This window comes from Delphinus delphis, chromosome 19 (assembly GCF_949987515.2).
Source record: "Delphinus delphis chromosome 19, mDelDel1.2, whole genome shotgun sequence".
NCBI classification, from domain to species: domain Eukaryota; kingdom Metazoa; phylum Chordata; class Mammalia; order Artiodactyla; family Delphinidae; genus Delphinus; species Delphinus delphis.
The window spans coordinates 51,626,694-51,646,686 of record NC_082701.1 but is presented as its reverse complement, the minus strand read 5'-3'; the positions used below and the strand labels follow the sequence as shown (position 1 = coordinate 51,646,686).

Below are 19,993 nucleotides of genomic sequence, written 5' to 3'. Positions count from 1 at the left end.
TTTGGTGTTACTCTTTGGTTGTCGAACTGGGCTTTTCACACATTTCATAACGTTAATCTGTGAAACTTACATCTTTAGTTTGTTTGTCCAAGTGTTGACCTCTTGGACATTTGGGGAATTTACCCGTACCACCCAGGAAGCATTAATATCATGCGCCTGTGTGCTGTGTGTGAAGTGCTGGAGAGTCAGGATTGAAGAGAACCCATGGCAGGAAGCGGTCAGATTCAAATGTTAGGAAGGTCACGCTGGCTACGGCGGGGACGAGGCACGGGGAAGCGTGAGCACGCGAAGACCAGGTGGGAGGCTGTTGAGTTAGCTCCGCGAGGGATGGAAGTGACTTCAGGTGGAGAGGTGGTCGTGGAGCCAGAGGAAAGTGGGTGGATCTCGGGTGGAGTTTAGTTTAGGAGACAGGCGCAGCGGGACTCGGTGATTCACACGCCCGAGAAAGGGGAGCTCAGAGAGGCTGGCGTTGTGCCAGGTTCAGGATGTAAGGAGTTCGGTGGAGGAACAGGTTCGGGGTGGAAGGCAAGGAGTTTGGTGGAGGACAGACTTTGAGGTGACTGTGGCTCTCCAGAGAGGAGCTGTCACTCGGCCGCTGGCCCCGTGAACGTGGAGTCAGAGCTGTGCCCGGAATGCAGAGCCGGCGGCCTGGGTGACGGCAGCCACGCGGTGAGTGAGGGCACCTCAGAGTGTGGGATCCCCGGGAGGGGCGACCTTCAAGGGTGGGGGAAGGGGGTGAGACGCCGCAGAGACGCCCAAGCCGTGGGCCACAGAATGGGTCAGCACGTCAGACGCCCTTGAGATTGAGTGAAACATACAGAACCTCGGGCGTGGGATTTAGCGCTAGAGCAGGCGGCTGGCGGTGGTCGACTGAGGTGCACTGGGGGTGGGGAGGGAGGTCAAAGCCAGATGGCAGTTGAGGAATGACGGGGGTGGGGTGTGTGTGTGTGTGTGTGTGTGTGTGTGTGTGTGTGTGTGTGTGTGTGTGTGAGAAAGTTTAAAAAGGAATCAAAAAGCCAAGTGTAGACCTGCTACTTCCACAGGACTTGAGAAAGTGAAAATTGCAGCAGTGGATTAGTGGTGAGAAATCGACTTTTGTTGTTTTTGATGGTGTGTTTAATGTGGGAGAGGTTAAATGCTGTGGAGGGAGATAGGGGCAGGGCAGAGAGAGCTGAGGGGCGCGGAGGGCACGGGGTGGGTGTTGGGCTGGGACCTGGGGGCACGCGAGGCCTCTAGAGTGACGGGGAGGCTGGGAGTTGAGAAAGTTCCCATCTCGTGGCTTCTCTCCTTCCCATGAAGAGAAACTTTGGTGTTAATAGGATGGGGGAGGGGAGAAGCAGAAACAGCTGACACTAGTCTCCCTGTTGTGTAAATTTTCTTCCAGCATTGTTTAGCCTCTGAGTTATACAAATCAATATAAATTTATTTATTTTTTAAATTATTTTATTTATTTTTGGCTGCGTTGGGTCTTCGTTGCTGCGCGTGGGCTTTCTCTAGTTGTGGCGAGCCGGGGCTACTCTTCGTTGCGGTGCGCGGGCTTCTCATTGCGGTGGCTTCTCTTGTTGGGGAGCATGGGCTCTAGAGCGCAGGCTCAGTAGTTGTGGAGCACGACCTTAGTTGCTCCGCGACATGCAGGATCTTCCTGGACCAGGGCACGAACCCGTGTCCCCTGCATTGGCAGGTGGATTCTTAACCACTGCCACCAGGGAAGCCCCTGAATTAGTTTTTCTTAAACACAAACCACCCCGACACTTAATGACTTAAAGCAGTTTTCTTAGCCGTTGGGTTGGGCTCAGCTGGGCCTTTGTGCTGAGCGGCGCCAGGCTGAGCTGTCTCACCTGGGACGGGGGGTGGGGAAGGGGGGAGTTGCTGGCTGGCTGGCTGGCTGGGGTGCCTTGGTTGTAGGTCCTTTAATTCTCCAGCAGGCCAGCCCTGGTTTTAACATGGTGACAGGTGCCAAGAGCAGCAGGAGAGTGAGCTCCAGTGCATAAGGGCTGTGCACACTTGCTGCCACCCCATTCCCAAGCCAGATGTGTGGCCAAGGCCAAGGTCAGTGTGTGAAACACTAGCCAAGGGGGTAGGTACAGCAGGATGTGAAACAGTTGGGGTGTTGCTGTGGACCGTCCACCACAAGGGTGTTGGAATGGAACCAGATTCAATCCAACCAAAGCTGGGACGGTTTTTGTAAGTGGGTGCAGATGTGGGGTCACTGAAATGAGAGAACTGAGGACATTGGCCAGAGAAACTGTCACGATGGACCCTGCCTGGGATATGGGCAAACGAGGGGGGATTGATAGGGAGGAAGGAGTGGGGTCAGAGAACTAGAGGACAGGTCCCCCTGGGGACACCGGGGCAGAAGGAGCAGGGAGAGTGGGTGGTGTGGCCGCAGGTGATAAGCTGGGAGCACCTCAGTGTGGCCACAGGAGTGGGCAGCTGAAGCAGAGCGGGAGCGGGAGGTCATTGGGGGTGAAGGTCATCGGGGGTGAAGGTCATCGGGGTTGAAGGTATCAAGGAGCCAAGGGGCCTGAGTTGGGGGTGTGTCACTCACATGAGGAGAGGAGAGGCTTCACCACACACACACACACACACACACACACACACGCACACACACGTGATAGTGTGAGGATGGTGGCCTCCGGTAAACCCTTCAAAAAGCTAAACTATTTCACTTAGAGGAATGTCCTTTATTCTAAGATAAGACCCTTTCCTGTTTTTTTTTTTTTTTTTTTTGGAATAAAAAGTGCTTTCCTTTTTGAAATGGGATTGGAGGTTTTTGTTTGTTTTTAATGATCTTACTAGACAAAAATCCAAGTGTCAGAACAACCATTATGGCTGTACGTGACCTCAGAGAGGCGGGGGGCGAGGGGTAGAGGCTTTATAACAAGAGGGTCTGGAAGCGACATGAGGGAGAGTGAGAAGGTTGCCCCTGACTTTCTCCCTGATCGTGTACGTGTGCAGGTGTGTGATGTGGAGCAAGGCCAGCGGAGGAGGGAGTGTTCCGTGAGGACACTGAGAACGTGGGTGACTTTGCACACTGTGGAATGAGGGGCCCAGAGAGTACAGAGGAAAAGAGGGGGGCGGGAGTAGGAAATAATGGGGTTTGGGATCAGGAGAAAGAAAGCACAACATGAGAGCAGAGGAAGGACATTTGAGGCAGTGACCAAGGCTGGCAGGGGTGTGAGTCTCAAGGCTCCCCTGCAGAGCTCATCTCTGGGCCCTGGTGCATTGGGGAAGGGGTTGGGGCGGGGGGGACCTGGGCCTTTGGGAGGCAGCAGCCTTGGCTGGTCCTTACTGGCTTCTAGGGGATTTCTAGCTCAGGTGGGCAGCCATGCAGCCAGGTGAGTTTCTAGACCCTCATCCTTGTCACAATCCCTCAGGACTTTAAAGAATCAGTGAACCTTCAGGCATAGGGGACAGCGGGTGAGAAATGGTGTCAGGCAATTCCACGTAATTTGGTCTTACGTGGAGCACAGGGTGTGAAGTAGGGAATAAATGCTAGTTTAAACTCAACATGCCTAAAAATTAACCTTTACTCCTACACAGACAAGATGTAGGAATATCCTCTCAATATCCTTCTTTCCAGCATCAACGCCGTGTGTTTCCAGACTCAAGGTTTAAATCTTGCCCTGTGTTTGGACTCCCCGCTCTCTTTCATATCCCTATTTCTGGTCGTCACCTCGTTTCATATTTCTCCTGTCTTGTCCTAGCCCTGCCCAGCACCTACTATCTGGCCCATCTTGGTGGATCCTGGCTGATTTCCTTGCCTTTTAGCCTCTTTCTCCCTCCAGGGAGGAAATATGCCCATCGATACAGCCAGTTGCAGCCCACACTGATTTCCCCTCATCAGGCCCTTTTTTTTTTTTTTTATAGACGGCAATTCATTACCTATTTAGGTTGTGTGGGTCTTGTTTTATAACTAGACAGTAAGGTAGAAACTGTGACTTACCTTCATTGCTTTTTAATTATCCCCTGAGAACCTGGCATACTGAACATACTTAGGAAATGGATAAAAATGCAAACGAAGAATGAGTCTCTTAATTAAGTAGGAATCAAAGAAACAGGCTTAAGTACAGATTAGGAAGTTTAGAAACTAGTGAATACTGTATGTGTCTCCAAAGGGTAAAACCTTTCTGATAGCATTTTATAAAGGCATTTTATTTGGAAACTTCAAACCTATACAAAAATAGAATAGTTGGTGACCCCCATATACCCATCCCCTACTTCAGTGATTTTTTAATTTTTACATTTTCTTTACTTCATTTTTTTTCCTTTAACCTTTGCTTATGCATTTCCCCAAGTTTTTATTTTAAAAAATTCAAACCTGAATTTTACTGAAAAGTTGAAAGAATGGTACTTTAAGTACCCGTATACCCTTCACTTAAATGTCAGTTCTCTTTGTACACACACAGCACTTTTTTTTTTTTTTTAAACATTTGCAAGTTGGCAGGCATTCCGACACTTTACCCCTAGGTACACAGCAGGCGTTTCCTAAGAGCAAGGCATTCCCACATAACCACAGACCGTTGTCACACTTGAGAAGATTGACGATGATTCAGTAATGTCATCTCATGTACAATCCATATTCGAATTTCTATAACAGTCCTCAACATGTTTCTAATAACTTTTAAATCCTGTCAGGCTCTCACACTTTGCATTCCTTACATCTCTTCATTTTAATTCTATATTCTAGAATAGTCTGTTCACTTTTTTGCTTTACTTACTTATTTATTCAATTCCATTGGCTGTATTCTTCCCCAAAGTCAGTTATTTAGAACGTGATCTGCAAATGTCTTTTTAAAACTGTTTCAAAGCACTTCTGACCCTGACTTCCTGGGCATGCTGCTCTACGTGGGCCTGCTGGGCAGACACCAGCCACAAGCTCTGAGGTTCCCAGGCCACCTGTACTTCTGACTAAATAAATAGCTACACGTTTGGGGGTTGCCACTACCCGCTCAGATTCGATACTTTGCTAGAATGACAAGTCAGAGGCAGGCAAAAGAAGAGACACAGAGGCTGAGGTCTGGGGATTCCCAAAGGCACAGCTGCCATGTACTCTGGTCACTTCCCTTCCAAGTGCATCAGTGTGTATTACCAACCAAGAAGCTTATCTAAGCTTCAAAGTCCAGAGTTTTTATCGGGCTTCATTATGTAGGCGTGATTGATTGAATCAGTATCCACTCCCAAGAGGTGAGGCTCATGTCACATGGTTTAAAACCCAAACCTCTAATCACCCGTTTGGGCTCTCAGCTTGGCCAGCCCCCATCCTGGAGCTGTTGAACTGCCCACCGTGAATAACAAAGACATTCCAGGTACTTAGAGGCTCCCTCCCAGGAATCAGGAACAAACACCAGCAATTCTTTATTATACAGCACCGGTTAATATATAGTCGCCACAAGAATCTAGTCACTGAAGCTCCGTGAAATGAGCGTCATAAGTGAGCGAGAGAGGAATAGAACTTGTGTGCCACCTGTCTGCAGTGTCACAGTAGCAGTGAGCCCGCATGCAATGCGCAGGGGACCAGGTGCAGGACATGGACCTCTCCTCTCTGGGTGGTTTGGGAGCTTGGGTGACCATTTCGGTTAAGGACTGTTTGGAATGTCTGGAAGCAGGAAACTCTTGGGGGAGGGGATGACTGCTGTTGTGACAGAACCAAAGGTTAGTGGGCACTGATTTACTCATGTCACCAAAAGTGCCCATTACAGGCATGCAGTTAGATGGTCATTGTCATTTTAGACTGACATTTGCATCCATGGGTAGGCTTGGATTTATGAGGTAAGTCTCCTAGCAGCTGGTTATCTCTCTGTGGACACAAAGTAGCAGTCATCAAGTACCATGTTTGTTTTCTTTTCTTTCTTTTTTTTAAAATTGAATTTTCTGAACATTTTATTATAAATATTTTCAAACGTAAAGCAAAGTTGAAAGAATTTTGCAGTCAGGACCCATATATCTACCACCTAGATTCTACCATTAATATTTTACTATACTTGCTTTATTTTATATATATATATATATATATATATTTTTTTTTTTTTTTTTTTTGCGGTACGTGGGCCTCTCACTGTTGTGGCCTCTCCCATTGCGGAGCACGGGCTCCGGACGCGCAGGCTCAGCGGCCATGGCTCACGGGCCCAGCTGCTCCGTGGCATGTGGGATCGTCCCGGACGGGGGCACGAACCCGTGTCCCCTGCATCGGCAGGCAGACTCTCAACCACTGCGCCACCAGGGAAGCCTCCGCTTTATTATATATTGATCTGTTCATTGCTCTATCCATCTATCAATCCATTTTATTGTTTGTGTTGGGAGGAAAACTTTTCCAGCTTGGGTCCTGTTGTTGGGTGTCTGCAAATTGACAACAGACAAACACGAGGAAAGACGAGGGTGTATTCGCGCATGCGTGTGGGAGTGCTCAGTGATGAGTAACTTGCTGAAAACCAGAAATAAAAGGCTTAAATACTAAATTTAATAAAAGGAGGAGTGCTGTAGGAGGCTTAGGCCTTCTGGGGGAAAGTATGGAGGGTTCTATCAGGCTTTATGATGCCAGTGAACAGCTGAATTTGCACTTCCTGGTGCTAAGGGTCAGACTTCTTCTCCCAATCCGGAAACTCCCTGGGATGGGGGTCCCGTGGCAGCTGTATTTTCAGGAGGCTCTGCTTAAGGTGAGATGGCATTCCTTTCCGTGGCCGCTGATTGTTTAGATAGTTTTCAGTTTAAACTGAAAACCACTTTGATGGGCTGTTAATCCCTTCATCTGATGCATTTGTAAACGTCAGCACACTCCCCCCTAAATACTTCATACATAACGTTAACTAAAGTCCAATATTTACATCTTTATCTTTTGAGATAAAATTTACATATAATGAAATGCACAGATCTGAAGTATATAAGTGCTGAGTTATTTGTGTAACGTAAACCCCTATCAAGGTAGAGAACATTGCCTTTATGATCACCCCAGAAAGTTTCGTCCTGTATCCAGCCAATTCCTACCCTCACTTCTTTTAGCCTCACCATATTTTAATTCTTAGTAATTCTATAATAATCTACCGGTTATGATATTTAATCACAAATAGCTTTTCATGCTTATATCTATTACAAGCTACATTGTGACTTGAGAAATATGAAAATGTTAAACAAGGTATCCCAGACTTAAGAAAATATGATATGTTCCCTGGTGCCTTTCAGGATCCACCAAATAAAGAACTCTAGGAGTATGTAACCTGGGTCTTCTTTTTTTTCCCCGCGGTACGCGGGCCTCTCACTGTTGCGGCCTCTCCCATTGCGGAGCACAGGCTCCGGATGCGCAGGCTCAGCGGCCATGGCTCACGGGCCCAGCCGCTCCGCGGCATGTGGGATCTTCCCGGACCGGGGCACGAACCCGTGTCCCCTGCATCGGCAGGCGGACTCTCAACCACTGCGCCACCAGGGAAGCCCAGGTCTTCTTAAGTTTAGTACACAGCTGAGCTAATTAAGATTTCTGTATGAGAATAACTAGTCAGTTTTATTTAGTAGTTATTTTATATTAAGTACCTATGTTTGCAAAGGTATCACAAAGAGAAAATACATTTGGAAGCACCATTTTTTAAAAAAACCAGTACTTAAGTAGTTTGACAGCTCCTGTTTAAGCTCTACTTTTTTAGTCATTTACTCTCTAATTTACTTATCCCCCAAAAGGATGAACTTGTAAATTACCCTCTGGCCTCATCTGCGTACAGCTCCCCAACTAGCCTTTACTTCTGCAGACTCAGGCCAGGCAGTGTGAGCTCTCCCACTTATGACCAAGCAGGTGGCTTGGATCCTTTAGTATCCCGGCAAGGACTTCCTTGATCATGGGAGAGCACCCAATGTAATTGGAAGTGAAATCCTGTTAAGAGTGTAATCCTTATGTTGACTTCCTTTCTCATTATAATTAAAATTCAGTCACCCTTGGTGAAGAAGTTACTCTGTTCTCTAAGCCCCCTTTTAAAGAATACTCTGCTTACATTTTATGACTCTAACTGCTGGTTAACTCTAGTTTTTCTCCTTTTACGTGTGTTTGTATATAATGTAACAATTGTATTATAAAACAATGGTTGCTTCATATCAGTCTTCTATCAGGATGTGACAGTAGATTTTTTGTTGTTGTTAAGGAATTTTATGTCCTATACAAATATTACATTAAGTGGTAATGATAAGCCATCCTGGATTTCAAACAGTTAGTTGATTCTTGCTATAAGTAACATACCTGAAAAGTTTTAAGTTACCCAAATCGATAGAATTGATTAAATAGCTAAGGCAACCTTGAAAAAGACCCCATAAATGTGGTCATCTGATCTTGACAAAGGATCAAAGGCAATACAATGGAGCAAAGATTGTCTCTTTAACAAACGGAACAACTGGACATCCACATGCAAAAAGAAAAAAAAGAATCTAGACACAGATCTTATACCCTTCACAAAAATGAACTCAAAATGGATCAGAGACCTAAGTGTGAAATGAAAAACCATAAAACTTCTAGAAGATAACATAAGAGAAAACCCAGATGACCTTGGGTGTGGTAATGCCTTTTGTGGTACAAAACCAAAGACATCTATGAAAGAAATAATTGATAAGCTAGACTTCATTAAAATTAAAAACTTCTGCTCTGCAAAAGACAATGTCAAGAGATCAAGAAGATACGCCAGACACGACTGGTAAAGGACTGTTATCCAAAATATGCAGAGAACTCTTAAAAGACTCAACTGTAGGAAAACAACCCAATTAAAGAATGGTCCCAAGACCTTAGCAGACACCAAAGAAGATACACAGATGGCAAAGGAGCACCTGAAAAGATGTTCCACATCATGTCACCACTACACACCTGCTAGACTGGCCACAATCTGGAACACTGTCAGCATCGAATGCTGCTGAAGATGTGAAGCAACAGGAACCCTCACTAGCTGCTGGTGGGAATGCAGAATGGCGCAGCCACTTTTGAAGACCGGTTGGCGGTTTCTTACAAAACTAAACGTACTCTTACGATACGATCCAGCAATCAGGCAGCTTGGTATTTTCCCAAAGGATTAAAAACTTATATCTACACCAAAACCTGCACTTGAAAGTTTATAGCAGCTTTGTTCGTAATTGTCAAAACTCGGAAGCAACCAGGATGTCCTTCAGTAGGTAAATGGATAAATAAACGGTGGTACATCCAGACAACGGAGTATTATTCAGTGCTAAAAAGAAATGAGCTATCAAGCTATGAAAAGACATGGAGGAGCCCTAAGTGCACATCACTAAGTGAAAGAAGCCAATCTGAGAAGGCTACATACCGTACGAGTCCAGCTAGATGACATTCTGGAAAGGGCAAAACCATGAAGATAGTAAGCATCAATAGATCGGTGGTTGCCAGGGGAGTGGGGGGCGGAGGGGAGTTGAATAGCAGAGCACAGAGGATTTTTAGGGAAGTGAAAATATTCTGTGTGATACTGTAATAGTAGATACAAGGCATTATACACTTGTCCAGACCCCACAGAACACCCAGGGTGAACCCTAATGTAAACTATGAACTTAGGGCTCATCCTACGTAAAAAAATGTACCACTCTGGTGACCGATGTTGATCACAGAGGAGGCTGTGTGCGGGGGTGCAGGGGTTACAAGGGAACTCTCTGTACCTTCCTCTCGATCGTGCTGTAAACCTAAAATTGCTCTAAAAAAAATAGTCTTAAAAAAAATAGTGAAGGCAACAAAAAGTGTGTTGTAGTTAGAAAACCATTGTGTTGTTGGATAGGTTTTTTTGTTTTGTTTTTTTGGGTTTGTCCCAGCTCTACCATGACCCTAGGTCAGACAGTGAGCTTCTCTAGACCTCAGTTTGCTTTTCTAATGACTTTGCTTTATGTGTCCTCAAGTCTTGAAACGTGGGGGGTTTTAGATCATTGTGGCTGCATCTCAGTGATAGCTATATTATGGGGAACGAGTATGCAAATCAACTTGTAAATAGAAGTCTAAAATGTTCCAGGCAAATGTTGCAGAAAAAGGAACGAACATCTTTGCAAATGTTATCTCCATGGGTCTTTGCAATACCCCTGTTATCTCCATTCACATACCACGGCTGACACTAGCTGGTATTAGTGTTTAGTAGAAGACTTGAACCCAAGTCTGTCTCGATCTTCCTAGTAAGCTGCTTTCTAATAGAACGGAGTTTTGAAACTGTAGGAAGTCACTGAGTAGTGCTATATATATATATGTATATTTATATGTTTATGTAAAATATGTATTTTTCTAATTGAGGTTATCTAAAGCAAGAACTTCAGGCAAAGAGTGTTTTTGAAGCTAGACTGAATTTGCTGTTCCAAATATCCAGAGAGAATAAGAACAAAACCAATTAAGATCTGGGAAAGGAGGGTTCTCTTTGGGGAAATACCCACAGTCCAGAAGGGATTCGGAGAAAGATCTCGGAACTGATCATGCGTTAACCGTCTGCATCAGTGCTTCTCACCACTGTGGTTTTTTATGTTATTGTTTGGATCGCACATTGCTTTGAGAAGCCAGTGAAAGCCACAGATCTCTCTAGAAAACACAAACCCCTTCAGGTTAGAAACTCCTGATCTTTTACATCCTGTATGTGCTGCAACAGACAACAGGGCACCCCACCCAGCAGGCTGCTTGCTCTGTTCTCCCGTTAACCTTGCACTTGTGCCCCAGAGACCAGCAATGAAACAAGCAGTCCTTTACAGTATAGAACTACTGCATTGGTAGATCTTGTCTCGTTGGTGGAAATGAGGTCAGATTCCCTTTGTCTTCTTCACTCGTTGAGGGCTTGGCCTGTTGTTACCTTTGAGGATTCTCCTAATTTTCTTCAAGAGGAGTCTGCTGAGCTTTCTTTGTGGTTCCCTTGACCGTTTACTTTTTTAAAAATATATATTTATTTATTTTTGGCTGTGTTGGGTCTTCGTTGCTGCGCGGGGGCTTTCTCTAGTTGCAGTGAGCAGGCGCTACTCTTCGTTGCGGCGCGCGGGCTTCTCATTGCGGTGGCTTCTCTTGTTGCAGAGCACGGGCTCTAGGTGCGTGGGCTTCGGTCGTTGTGGTGCACGGGCTTAGTTGCTCCGCAGCCTGTGGGATCTTCCTGGACCAGGGATCGAACCCGTGTCCCCTGCATTGGCAGGCGGATTCTTAACCACTGCGCCCCCAGGGGAGCTCTGCCCATTTACTTTTGTTCAAGCTGCTTTATTTCCCCCTTTTCCATCTGGGACAGATGTGCCATTTCCCCTTAAAAAAACTTTTCTAAGAATTATATTCCTTTGATCCTGCCACGTCTTTCATAGTCAAATCAGAGGTTATCACCTTTTTACTTCTGTCAATTTCTTTATCATCACTGTTGACCATTGTCATAGTTGTTACCACTACTGACATTTATGGAGAAACTTCTGGCTGGGTGCCATGCTGTGCTGTTTACATGCATTATCTCAGTCCTTTGAAGTAACCGGATCTCATTTTAAAGGAGTATAAACTGAGGCTCAGAGAGCCCAGTAACTTGCCCAAAGCCCCATAAGCTAGGAAGTGGTAGATGGGATTTGAATCTAAGTAGGTCACCAGGACACCATGGCCCACTTCTTAACCACTTTACTAACACTATAGAGAGTTTAGTAATTCAAATTCCCTCCTATGTGGTGGGTGAACAGCTGAGTGGACAATAATGGGTAATGTTTACTGACTACTAATTATAAGCTTTAGATGGACTGTATCTTTTTCCTTCACAATAACCTTACGTGTCAGAAGCTATTATCCCCATTTTGAGGTGAGAGTATAAAGCTGTCTCCCCTCTTGGGACCTCAACCGTAAGGTATTGGAATACATCTGTCTTTGAAGCAATATTTTCTATTAGCCAGAGGTGCCTTAGACCTGAAATATGGAAAATGTAGCAGAGTTCGTAGGTGGTTGTCAAGTACAGCCAAGTGTGACAGATGGGGGCAAAAAATGCTTCCAGGACACACTGAAGCATGTCCAGTTGAGAGGGGTTAGCTGAGAAACCTCAGAGGCGAACCACGCTGACGGGTACCAATCACAGCTGTTTTCAAGACAAGTCATCCCCAGGCTCTATGAGGCTCATTTCTTAATATAATGAAAAATTATGTTTGAAACCAACAGCCAACATCATGCTTAGCTTGAAACACTAGGCATTTTGAATAAAGTTAAGAACAAAACAAAGAAAACCGACATCATAGCTCTTACCAAATGACACATGAATAAAATCCAGATTCTTTCCCATGGCTCCAGGGTACATCACATCCACCCCTTCCCACCTCGGCAGGAGGTACTGCCACTGTCTGTCTTGCTAGTTATTTATCTAAATCCTGCACTCCGGCCACCAGGCCACCAGTTAGCGGGCCTCTCACCGCTGTGGCCCCTCCCGTTGCAGAGCAACAGGCTCCCGACGCGCAGGCTCAGCGGCCATGGCTCACGGGCCCAGCCGCTCCGCGGCATGTGGGATCTTCCCGGACCGGGGCACGAACCTGCGTCGCCTGCACCGGCAGGCGGACTCCCAACCACTGCGCCACCAGGGAAGCCCTATACCGAGCTTTTTTCTGTTTTGAGGCCTTTGCATTTGTCTTCCTATCCCCCTGGATGCTCTGCCCCAGGCCCTCTCTTGCCTGGTCCTGCTCACCTTTCAGGAGGCTCCTTCCCGCCATGGTATCTCCAGGGAGTTGTCCTTTGCTTTTCTGCCTTTTCCCTTTCAGCCGCCTCCTTGTTCCCTTCGTCGCCTCCCTCACATGTAATTATCCCATTTGTTTTTCTTGTTTACTTTAAGTCTCTGCTGACCTTGAGCTGCACAAGGACCCTGTCCACAGCTCTATCTAGCACTTAAAAGGATGCCTGACACATAGAAGATGATTTGCAAATATGTGTTGAATAAATGAATGAACGAAGATCATTATCTATGTACCAACGGTAGCCAGGTAGAAAATGTAATGGTGGTGAAATTAATAACAGGAACAAAAAATTATCAAATAGAGCTTAGAAATAAATTTGTGTAGGACGTATATTCATTTATTTAACAGATTTCAGCAAGTACCTGCTATGCTAGGCACTGTGACTTAAAAGGTGAATAAGACAAACATGGTCCTTGCCTGTTTTGAACCTAGAGAAATACAGAATTTAACTGAGACAGAGATGAAGCCATCATTTCTCTTAAAAATAGCAGGTGTATTATTTAACTCAAAATTTTGTCTGACTATTTTTATGGGGGTGGCGGGCGGGAGGAGATGGGAGAGGGATATAGCAGAACAAAATTATTTGAAGTTTATCTGAAAAAAATTAACCTCAGAGACTACTTGATTTATTTTTTAAAGACAGTGATGGGTGTTCTGGTTAGTCATACTTCCAAACTACTGCAGTGTGGTACTGGCTTTGGAATAAGTCATAAGTGTAGGGTAAAGATAACATTTCAGATCGCTGGGTAATCAGTGTCTTGGTCAACCATTGATGTTGGGATGTGGACTGAATCATTTGACGGGAAAATGAGATTCAATCTTGACCTCAGGCCATACGTTTTTTTTCTTTCAAATTACTTAAAGACTTAGTTGTAAAAGGTGAAACCATCAAAGTCTTGGAAGAAAATATAGATGGTTTTAATAATATAGATGATATAGAAATGAAAATATAGATGGATATAATGTTAGTGCAGGAAAGGCCTTTCTAAGCCTGAATAGCAGGCAGAAACCTTAATAGAAGGTTTGGTGGATTGGAGTACCTAAGAGTAGACTTAGATGGCAAAACAAAGAAGGGGGGACAGTTGTTAATACAACAGTAGATGGTGGTTAATAAGCTTAATATGTAAAATATTCTTAGACACCAGTAAGTGGGTTGTATCTAGAATCATCAAATCTTGGAGCGGGAAAGGGTCTAATCCTATTCCTACGTTTTACCAATGATGATGTCCATTTCCAGAGAAGTTAATTTCCTTACTCAAAGCCATACAACTAAGTGATCAATAGGACCCTTTTGCCCAACACCTCGGTGGTGTTTGGGTGCAGAGAGTTAGGGAGGTAATGCAACCAGGAAACCTAAAGGACTCATGTTGGGGACAGTTCAGATAGTACAATTCCAAGTACAATTTCAAGAAAGGGTCAGAGTTTGAAAAAATAGATTTTTAAGCCTTAAATAAAAGAGGTGTAGAGGATCACTAGTTGGCCATGTGTATAATAACATTTTTGAGTTCCTGTGGTGTTTTTGTTGTTGATTTTTAGAAAATTAATTTAATTATATATTACAGTTTTTCATTTTAATCCAAATTGAGATTTTATTCGTTGTGCAGGTAGGTTTGCTTTGCCAGGGTCTTGGGGAACCTCAGGTATTTGATCAGAGAGGCCATAATTCAAGGATCACACTGTATGCTAGCAGCTTGCCTGAATTTCAAGCTTAGTACTGAGTAGAAATAAAAAGCAACCTTTGAAATGTGCCAGCCTCGTTTGAAAATAGAAAACATAGGAAGTGATAGCATTTGTCCCAGTTCATAACAAAATTCGTAGTATTCCTTCATTTTCTCTACAAATTACGTCCTGGCTGTGTGTCAACACTGCACAAGGTTACGTGGATTAAAAAGAAACTACACAGGGCTCCCCTGGTGGCGCAGTGGTTGAGAGTCCGCCTGCCGATGCAGGGGACACAGGGTCGTGCCCCAGTCTGGGAAGATCCCACATGCGGCTCCGGCTGTGCCCGTGAGCCATGGCCGCTGAGCCTGCGCGTCTGGAGCCTGTGCTCCGCAACGGGAGAGGCCACCACAGTGAGAGGCCCGCATACCGCAAAAAAAAACAACAAAAAAGAAACTACACAAACATACAAATCAGCAAACGCATGGGGCCTTGTACTTACCTCGGGTGAGGCTGGCGATCACTGTGAAGATGTGTGTATGAGGTATGTACAAGGTGCTGTGTGGGTCTAGGGGAGGGAACCACCGTCAGCCTGGTCTGAGGGATGAGCCAAGAGGGCGTCTAGTGGCCTTGAAGATGCTGTCAGTAATCCGCGGACATCCCAGAGTTCACTCAGCTCCTTCAGATTAAATTGCCTTAACTTAACTGTTCTAGGAATTCTGTTTCCAGTGCTGGATGTGTTTCTGGCGCTGAGGCATTGCTTCACAAACATTCTAATAAACTTCACTTCTCTGGAGGAGCCCCCAATTCCAAGGGAAAAAAAAAAATCGTTGTGAACATTTTCCTCTGTCCCCTTACCGGCATCTACCAAAACAATATTCGGGTTAATTTATGCCATTTAAAAATAATAATTTTCCAACTATTGGTGATAGTTTTTTTTTCTTCTTCTTCCCTACTTATTCTCTTTTTACTTTCTACTAATTCTTGTTCCAACTCAGTTTAATTTTGTCGATTATAGTTTGGGAATGTGTGTGCTGTGCTTTCCGTAAAGCAGCCTGTGTTAATATTTCTTCCAGGGGTGAATCGGGTGCCGGGAAGACAGAAAATACTAAGAAAGTCATTCAGTACCTTGCTCATGTCGCTTCTTCACACAAAGGACGAAAGGACCATAATATTCCTGTAAGTGTTTGTTCTGCTGTTGTTTTTTCAAACCCTTAGATTTATTCTTCTGTAATTTCAGAAACAAGAATCAGAAAGCAAGCGTCCTCAGTGTGCTGCTGTAATTGACAGGTCCCTCGTCTCCGCCACTCCCCACCCAGCAAGGAGGGAGCTAGGGCATCAGGAAATTGTTAGTAACTAGCGATTCCACCAGGGCAAACTGGAATTACGGTTGTAACTCGAAGCCTAATTTCTTACAAAGCTGTGGTGGGGATTGTTAAACATGGCTGAGCAGTGCTTAGGAAGGCTTCTTCGTTTCCACCAAAAGAAGATCCTCAGATATTTTCAGCGCTTCTTCCTGAACTTACAGAGCTGCCACCCACAGCAGCCCGAGGGGAGGATAGAAATTGGGGGAGAATTGATGATAGAAAAGGGGTGAGAATGTAGACGTCAGTTATCCTTAATCTGTAGATATGAGAAGTAGTAGTTAACACTCCCTGAGAGATGCCAGGCGTACCAGCTTTCACGGTTGTAAACCGCACATTGACTTTGTGCTTTGGATGTGGCTTTACCGCTAGGAAAAGACCCAAACTCGCTAACGTTTGCATTTATCTGTTTGTAACGAGCAGCAGGAATCACCTAAACCAGTGAAACACCAGGCAAGTGCTTTTCTTTATGCTTCTTAAGTCATGAGTGTTTGCACTAATTTCTGTCTTTGGATTGAATCTCTACTGGAAACAAATACCATTAGTTCTGAGCAACATCTCCTATGAACAAAATATTGAGTTTTGAAATTGTGTTGCTTTGAGGCTTATTCTTTCCTGAGAAGCAGCATGCCCTTTTGCTTTACCTTTGTTTTCTAGAGGAATTTTAATATTTATTTACCCTTTCATCATGACATTGAATCATATGTTTAGGAAGCCTGTAAACTTAGGGTTTCACGTGTCAATTACCAGGTGGAATTACTTTAATACTCCCTAAGCAGGTGGAAACCTAACTTTATGCCACACGTTAAAGTTTGAGTTGGGGGCTGCAGCTCGAAAAGTTGCAACTTAAACAATTTCTGATCTGTTAACCTTGTAGGGCCTGGTAAGTGTTTTAACCCCAAAGCCTCGTTGTATTTAATACATAAATTTAGGATTTTCTTTATCCAGGGCAAGTAGCAGAGGAATGTTATTCTCCCTAATTATCAGATGCCCGCCTTTTAGCTCCGCAGAGCATAGCAGTGAACAAACCATGGACCGGAGCATTTCCTGCTACTTGGCAAGAGAGGGAGGGCGGAGCTGAGCCAGATGCCTTGGATAGAATGGGGCGTCTGTACTTGGACAGCCCATTCCCTCGCACTGGAACGGTTCTGGTGTGTCTTCCACAAGCATAGTGGTGCAAAGCTAGCATAAAGCAAGAAACGATAGTGTTATGAAAACAATCTCTTAACATAAACGATCAGAAACATCTAAAGGAATAGTCCCAGATACTGAGATTTTCAGATATCTTTTTTAGAATTCTTAAGAAATTCTCAGACACTAAAGCTGTACTATACCTATGAAGGCCCAGGATGTCCTTTTGCTTTTAGCTGTAGACCAGACCAGTGATAATGCATTGGGAGGATGAATGAAATAATCATTATCCTGTATGATATTTAAAGGCTTCTTTGCCAGTTAAAGAAGGAATCTCTAGACCAGCAACCAGCTTTTCTTTGTGTTTTAGAGTACATGCTAAATGACCCTTTAATATGTACTTAGATCACTAGCAAAATAGTGTTAAATAGTTAACGTACAGATTTCGTTTTTCCAAATCCTCTGTGGATTACATAAATCATCATTGTTAACATTTTGTTTCGATGTCATCTTAAACTACAGAGCGGATCCCTGTGGTGTGTGAGTAGCATGCCTACCCCTAGATTTTACTTTGGGTCAAATGAACCCCCGTAAGCAGGTATCCTCCAAGAAGGCGAGGCGACAGCTTCTCTGGGCCGTGCTGCACTGTCATTACCGATTTGCATGTCTTGTTGCATGTTCGCACTCTGCGCAGAACCTTCCATGCTGCTTTCCCCAAGGTTATGTTGAAGCTAGTCAAGAAGTAGCTGTGCCATGTTTTTAGAAACATGAGAAGACTGCTGGTTCTCAATTACTTTTTCTTCCCCAGCGCACCTGAGGAATATGAGATACTCCTGAGCATAGGGACTGCTCACACCCTGGGGAGGGTTGAGTCGAGAACTTACTTCTCTCCCCACACCCCCTGCCCTTCCCGGGCGCCCGCAGGCATGCCTTCCTCGCCCCATTTTGAGGATGACTACCGTAAAGTAATGGTTGTACTTTGCAAAGGCAGTGTTTCTCTTGGTTTAATATCACTGGTTTCCAAATTTATGTTGAACTTTATTGGCAAAACTCAGATTCCCAGGAACAGTTTGTGTCAGTTGCTAGCATTTTATCACTAAACAGCAGTATAAATTGTAAGAACAAAGTGGAAGGCATTTGTAGGCTCCTGATTTTGTGAGTCTTTGTCTCTTTGCTCATTCTTTTTTTTTAAATAACTCTATTAAGATTTAAATTCATGTCCCATAAAATTCACTCCTTTAAAGTGTACAGGTCAGTGTTTTTTTTTTTTTCCAGTGTATTCCCAGAGTTATGCAATTATCACTACAATCAATTTTAGAACATTTTCATCACCCCCAAAAGAAACCGTATACCTATTAGGAATCACCTTCCATGTTCCCCCAGCCCCTGGAAATCCCTCATCTACTTCCTGTCTCTCTGACTCTGCCTATTCGGGGTATTTTATATGAACGGAATCATATAATATGTGGTTCTCACTGTGCATAATGTTTTCAAGGTTCATCCATGCTGGAGCTTGTGTAAGTGCTGCATTCCTTTCTGTGGCCAAATAATAACCTGTTCTATTAAATTTGTCACGTTCTGTTTATCCCTTCACCAGTTGTTGGCCATTTGGATTGTTTCCACTTTGGCACCAATACGAATGATGCTGCAATATATAAGTTTTCATGTAGCCATACATTTTTAGTTCTCTTGGGTGTATACCTAGGAGTGGAATTGCTGGTAATTTTCTGTTTAACATTTTGAGGAGCTGCCCAACTTTTCCATAGAGGCTGCACCACTTTACATTCCCCGCAGTGTTTGAGGGGGCCAGTTTCTCCATATCCTGGGCAACACTTGTCATTGTCTTTTTATTAAGGCCATCCTAGCAGTGTGAAGTGACCGATTTTTTTATGTTTACCTTATAACTTCATTATAGAAATAGGAACAAATGTAAGAAATAAATTTTCAAAATTAAGGTCACGGTATTTAAGAAGTAAACCATTTACCTCTCAACTTTTACTTACCATAACAAAATGAGTCCCCGTTTGGCTTAATGCCCCGGCCAACAGCAAGTACAGCTCCAGTGCCCATATCCCTCATCGTAGGTCACTGTTACAGACCCTCGATGTCTGGCACAGTGTTCAGGGCCACTCCAAAGCCTGGACGTGGTACGATCTCAGAGCAGGTTTGAGGACGACTAATTTCTTAGACTGGACCATCCCCGGGGAATGACCCCTTCAAGCCAGCCCACCTGCCCACTGACTCCTGAGTCATCCACCTCTAGATGGCAGCTTCCGGATGACTCTTATCTACTGGTCTAAACTGCCTTGAACTAAGACAAAAAGGTGATAGATAGCAGGTAACAAGCACAGAAACTAGAGCCTGCCACTCGAGATGAGAGTCTGGTTCTAAACATGGCGATTGACTGCTGCCGCCAGCTTCCAACCGTACTCTGCGGTCAGTGGGACGCCTGCAGCTTTGCCCATCAGGCCTACAGGTGCAGCAAGAGTCCAGCCCGAGTCCCCTTGCTGGCTGAACCAGAGTTTTGAAAGAGGTGTATGTATATATATAATTTTTTTTAACCAATTTAAAACTCATCCTATATCTATCATATAGCAAGTGTATATAATATATTGTGTAATAAACACAAGGGTATAGTTTTCATCACGATTGGTAAACCTTTAAAGCATCGTATCATTCTAAATACTTAGAACTTTAAAAATAATTTAAATAGCTAATGCTGATTTCTTTTCCCCACATTCGCAAGTGACATTTCTTATTACTATATAGAATTAGAAAAGGGACATTGCCCATCCGAGTCCCAGCAGAGAGGTTAGCACTTAGTCACTGTCCCCTGATGGTTTGTAAATGGCTTCATAATTTGGTTGAGAGCTGTTAGCCCTGTTTATCTAAATGTGAAATTATTCAAGGCAGAAATGGTCAAATTTTAGTGGTAATTTCTTAAAGATCATTTTTGTGTGTTTTATGATATTAGCTCTGTGTCAAGCTCTTTGTGATTCATTTATGAGTTTTTGAGATCTTTACTTGGTCTCAATGATGTCAAAAATCCATTGGAAGAGAAGTACCACCACATTCCTATTAATGTTGTGGCCTTCAAAGCAGGGACCCAGGCCTGTGGTTATGACAGTGATTACGAGGACCCTTAACCCAAATCTTACTTCCACCTCTGGCTCACC

The 19,993-nt window shown here is 44.2% G+C and overlaps 1 protein-coding gene across 4 annotated transcripts in view; it reads left to right on the top strand.

Annotated features, from left to right (window-relative positions):
• The window catches only part of MYH10 (myosin heavy chain 10), a 133,411-nt gene that overhangs the window by 34,266 nt on the left and 79,152 nt on the right, over positions 1-19,993 (top strand). For all 4 annotated transcript variants that reach the window (XM_059998421.1, XM_059998420.1, XM_059998419.1 and 1 more), the window contains exon 5: positions 15,399-15,501. In XM_059998421.1, coding sequence (XP_059854404.1) covers positions 15,399-15,501 — 103 coding nt within the window. The remainder of the gene's footprint in view (positions 1-15,398; positions 15,502-19,993) is intronic.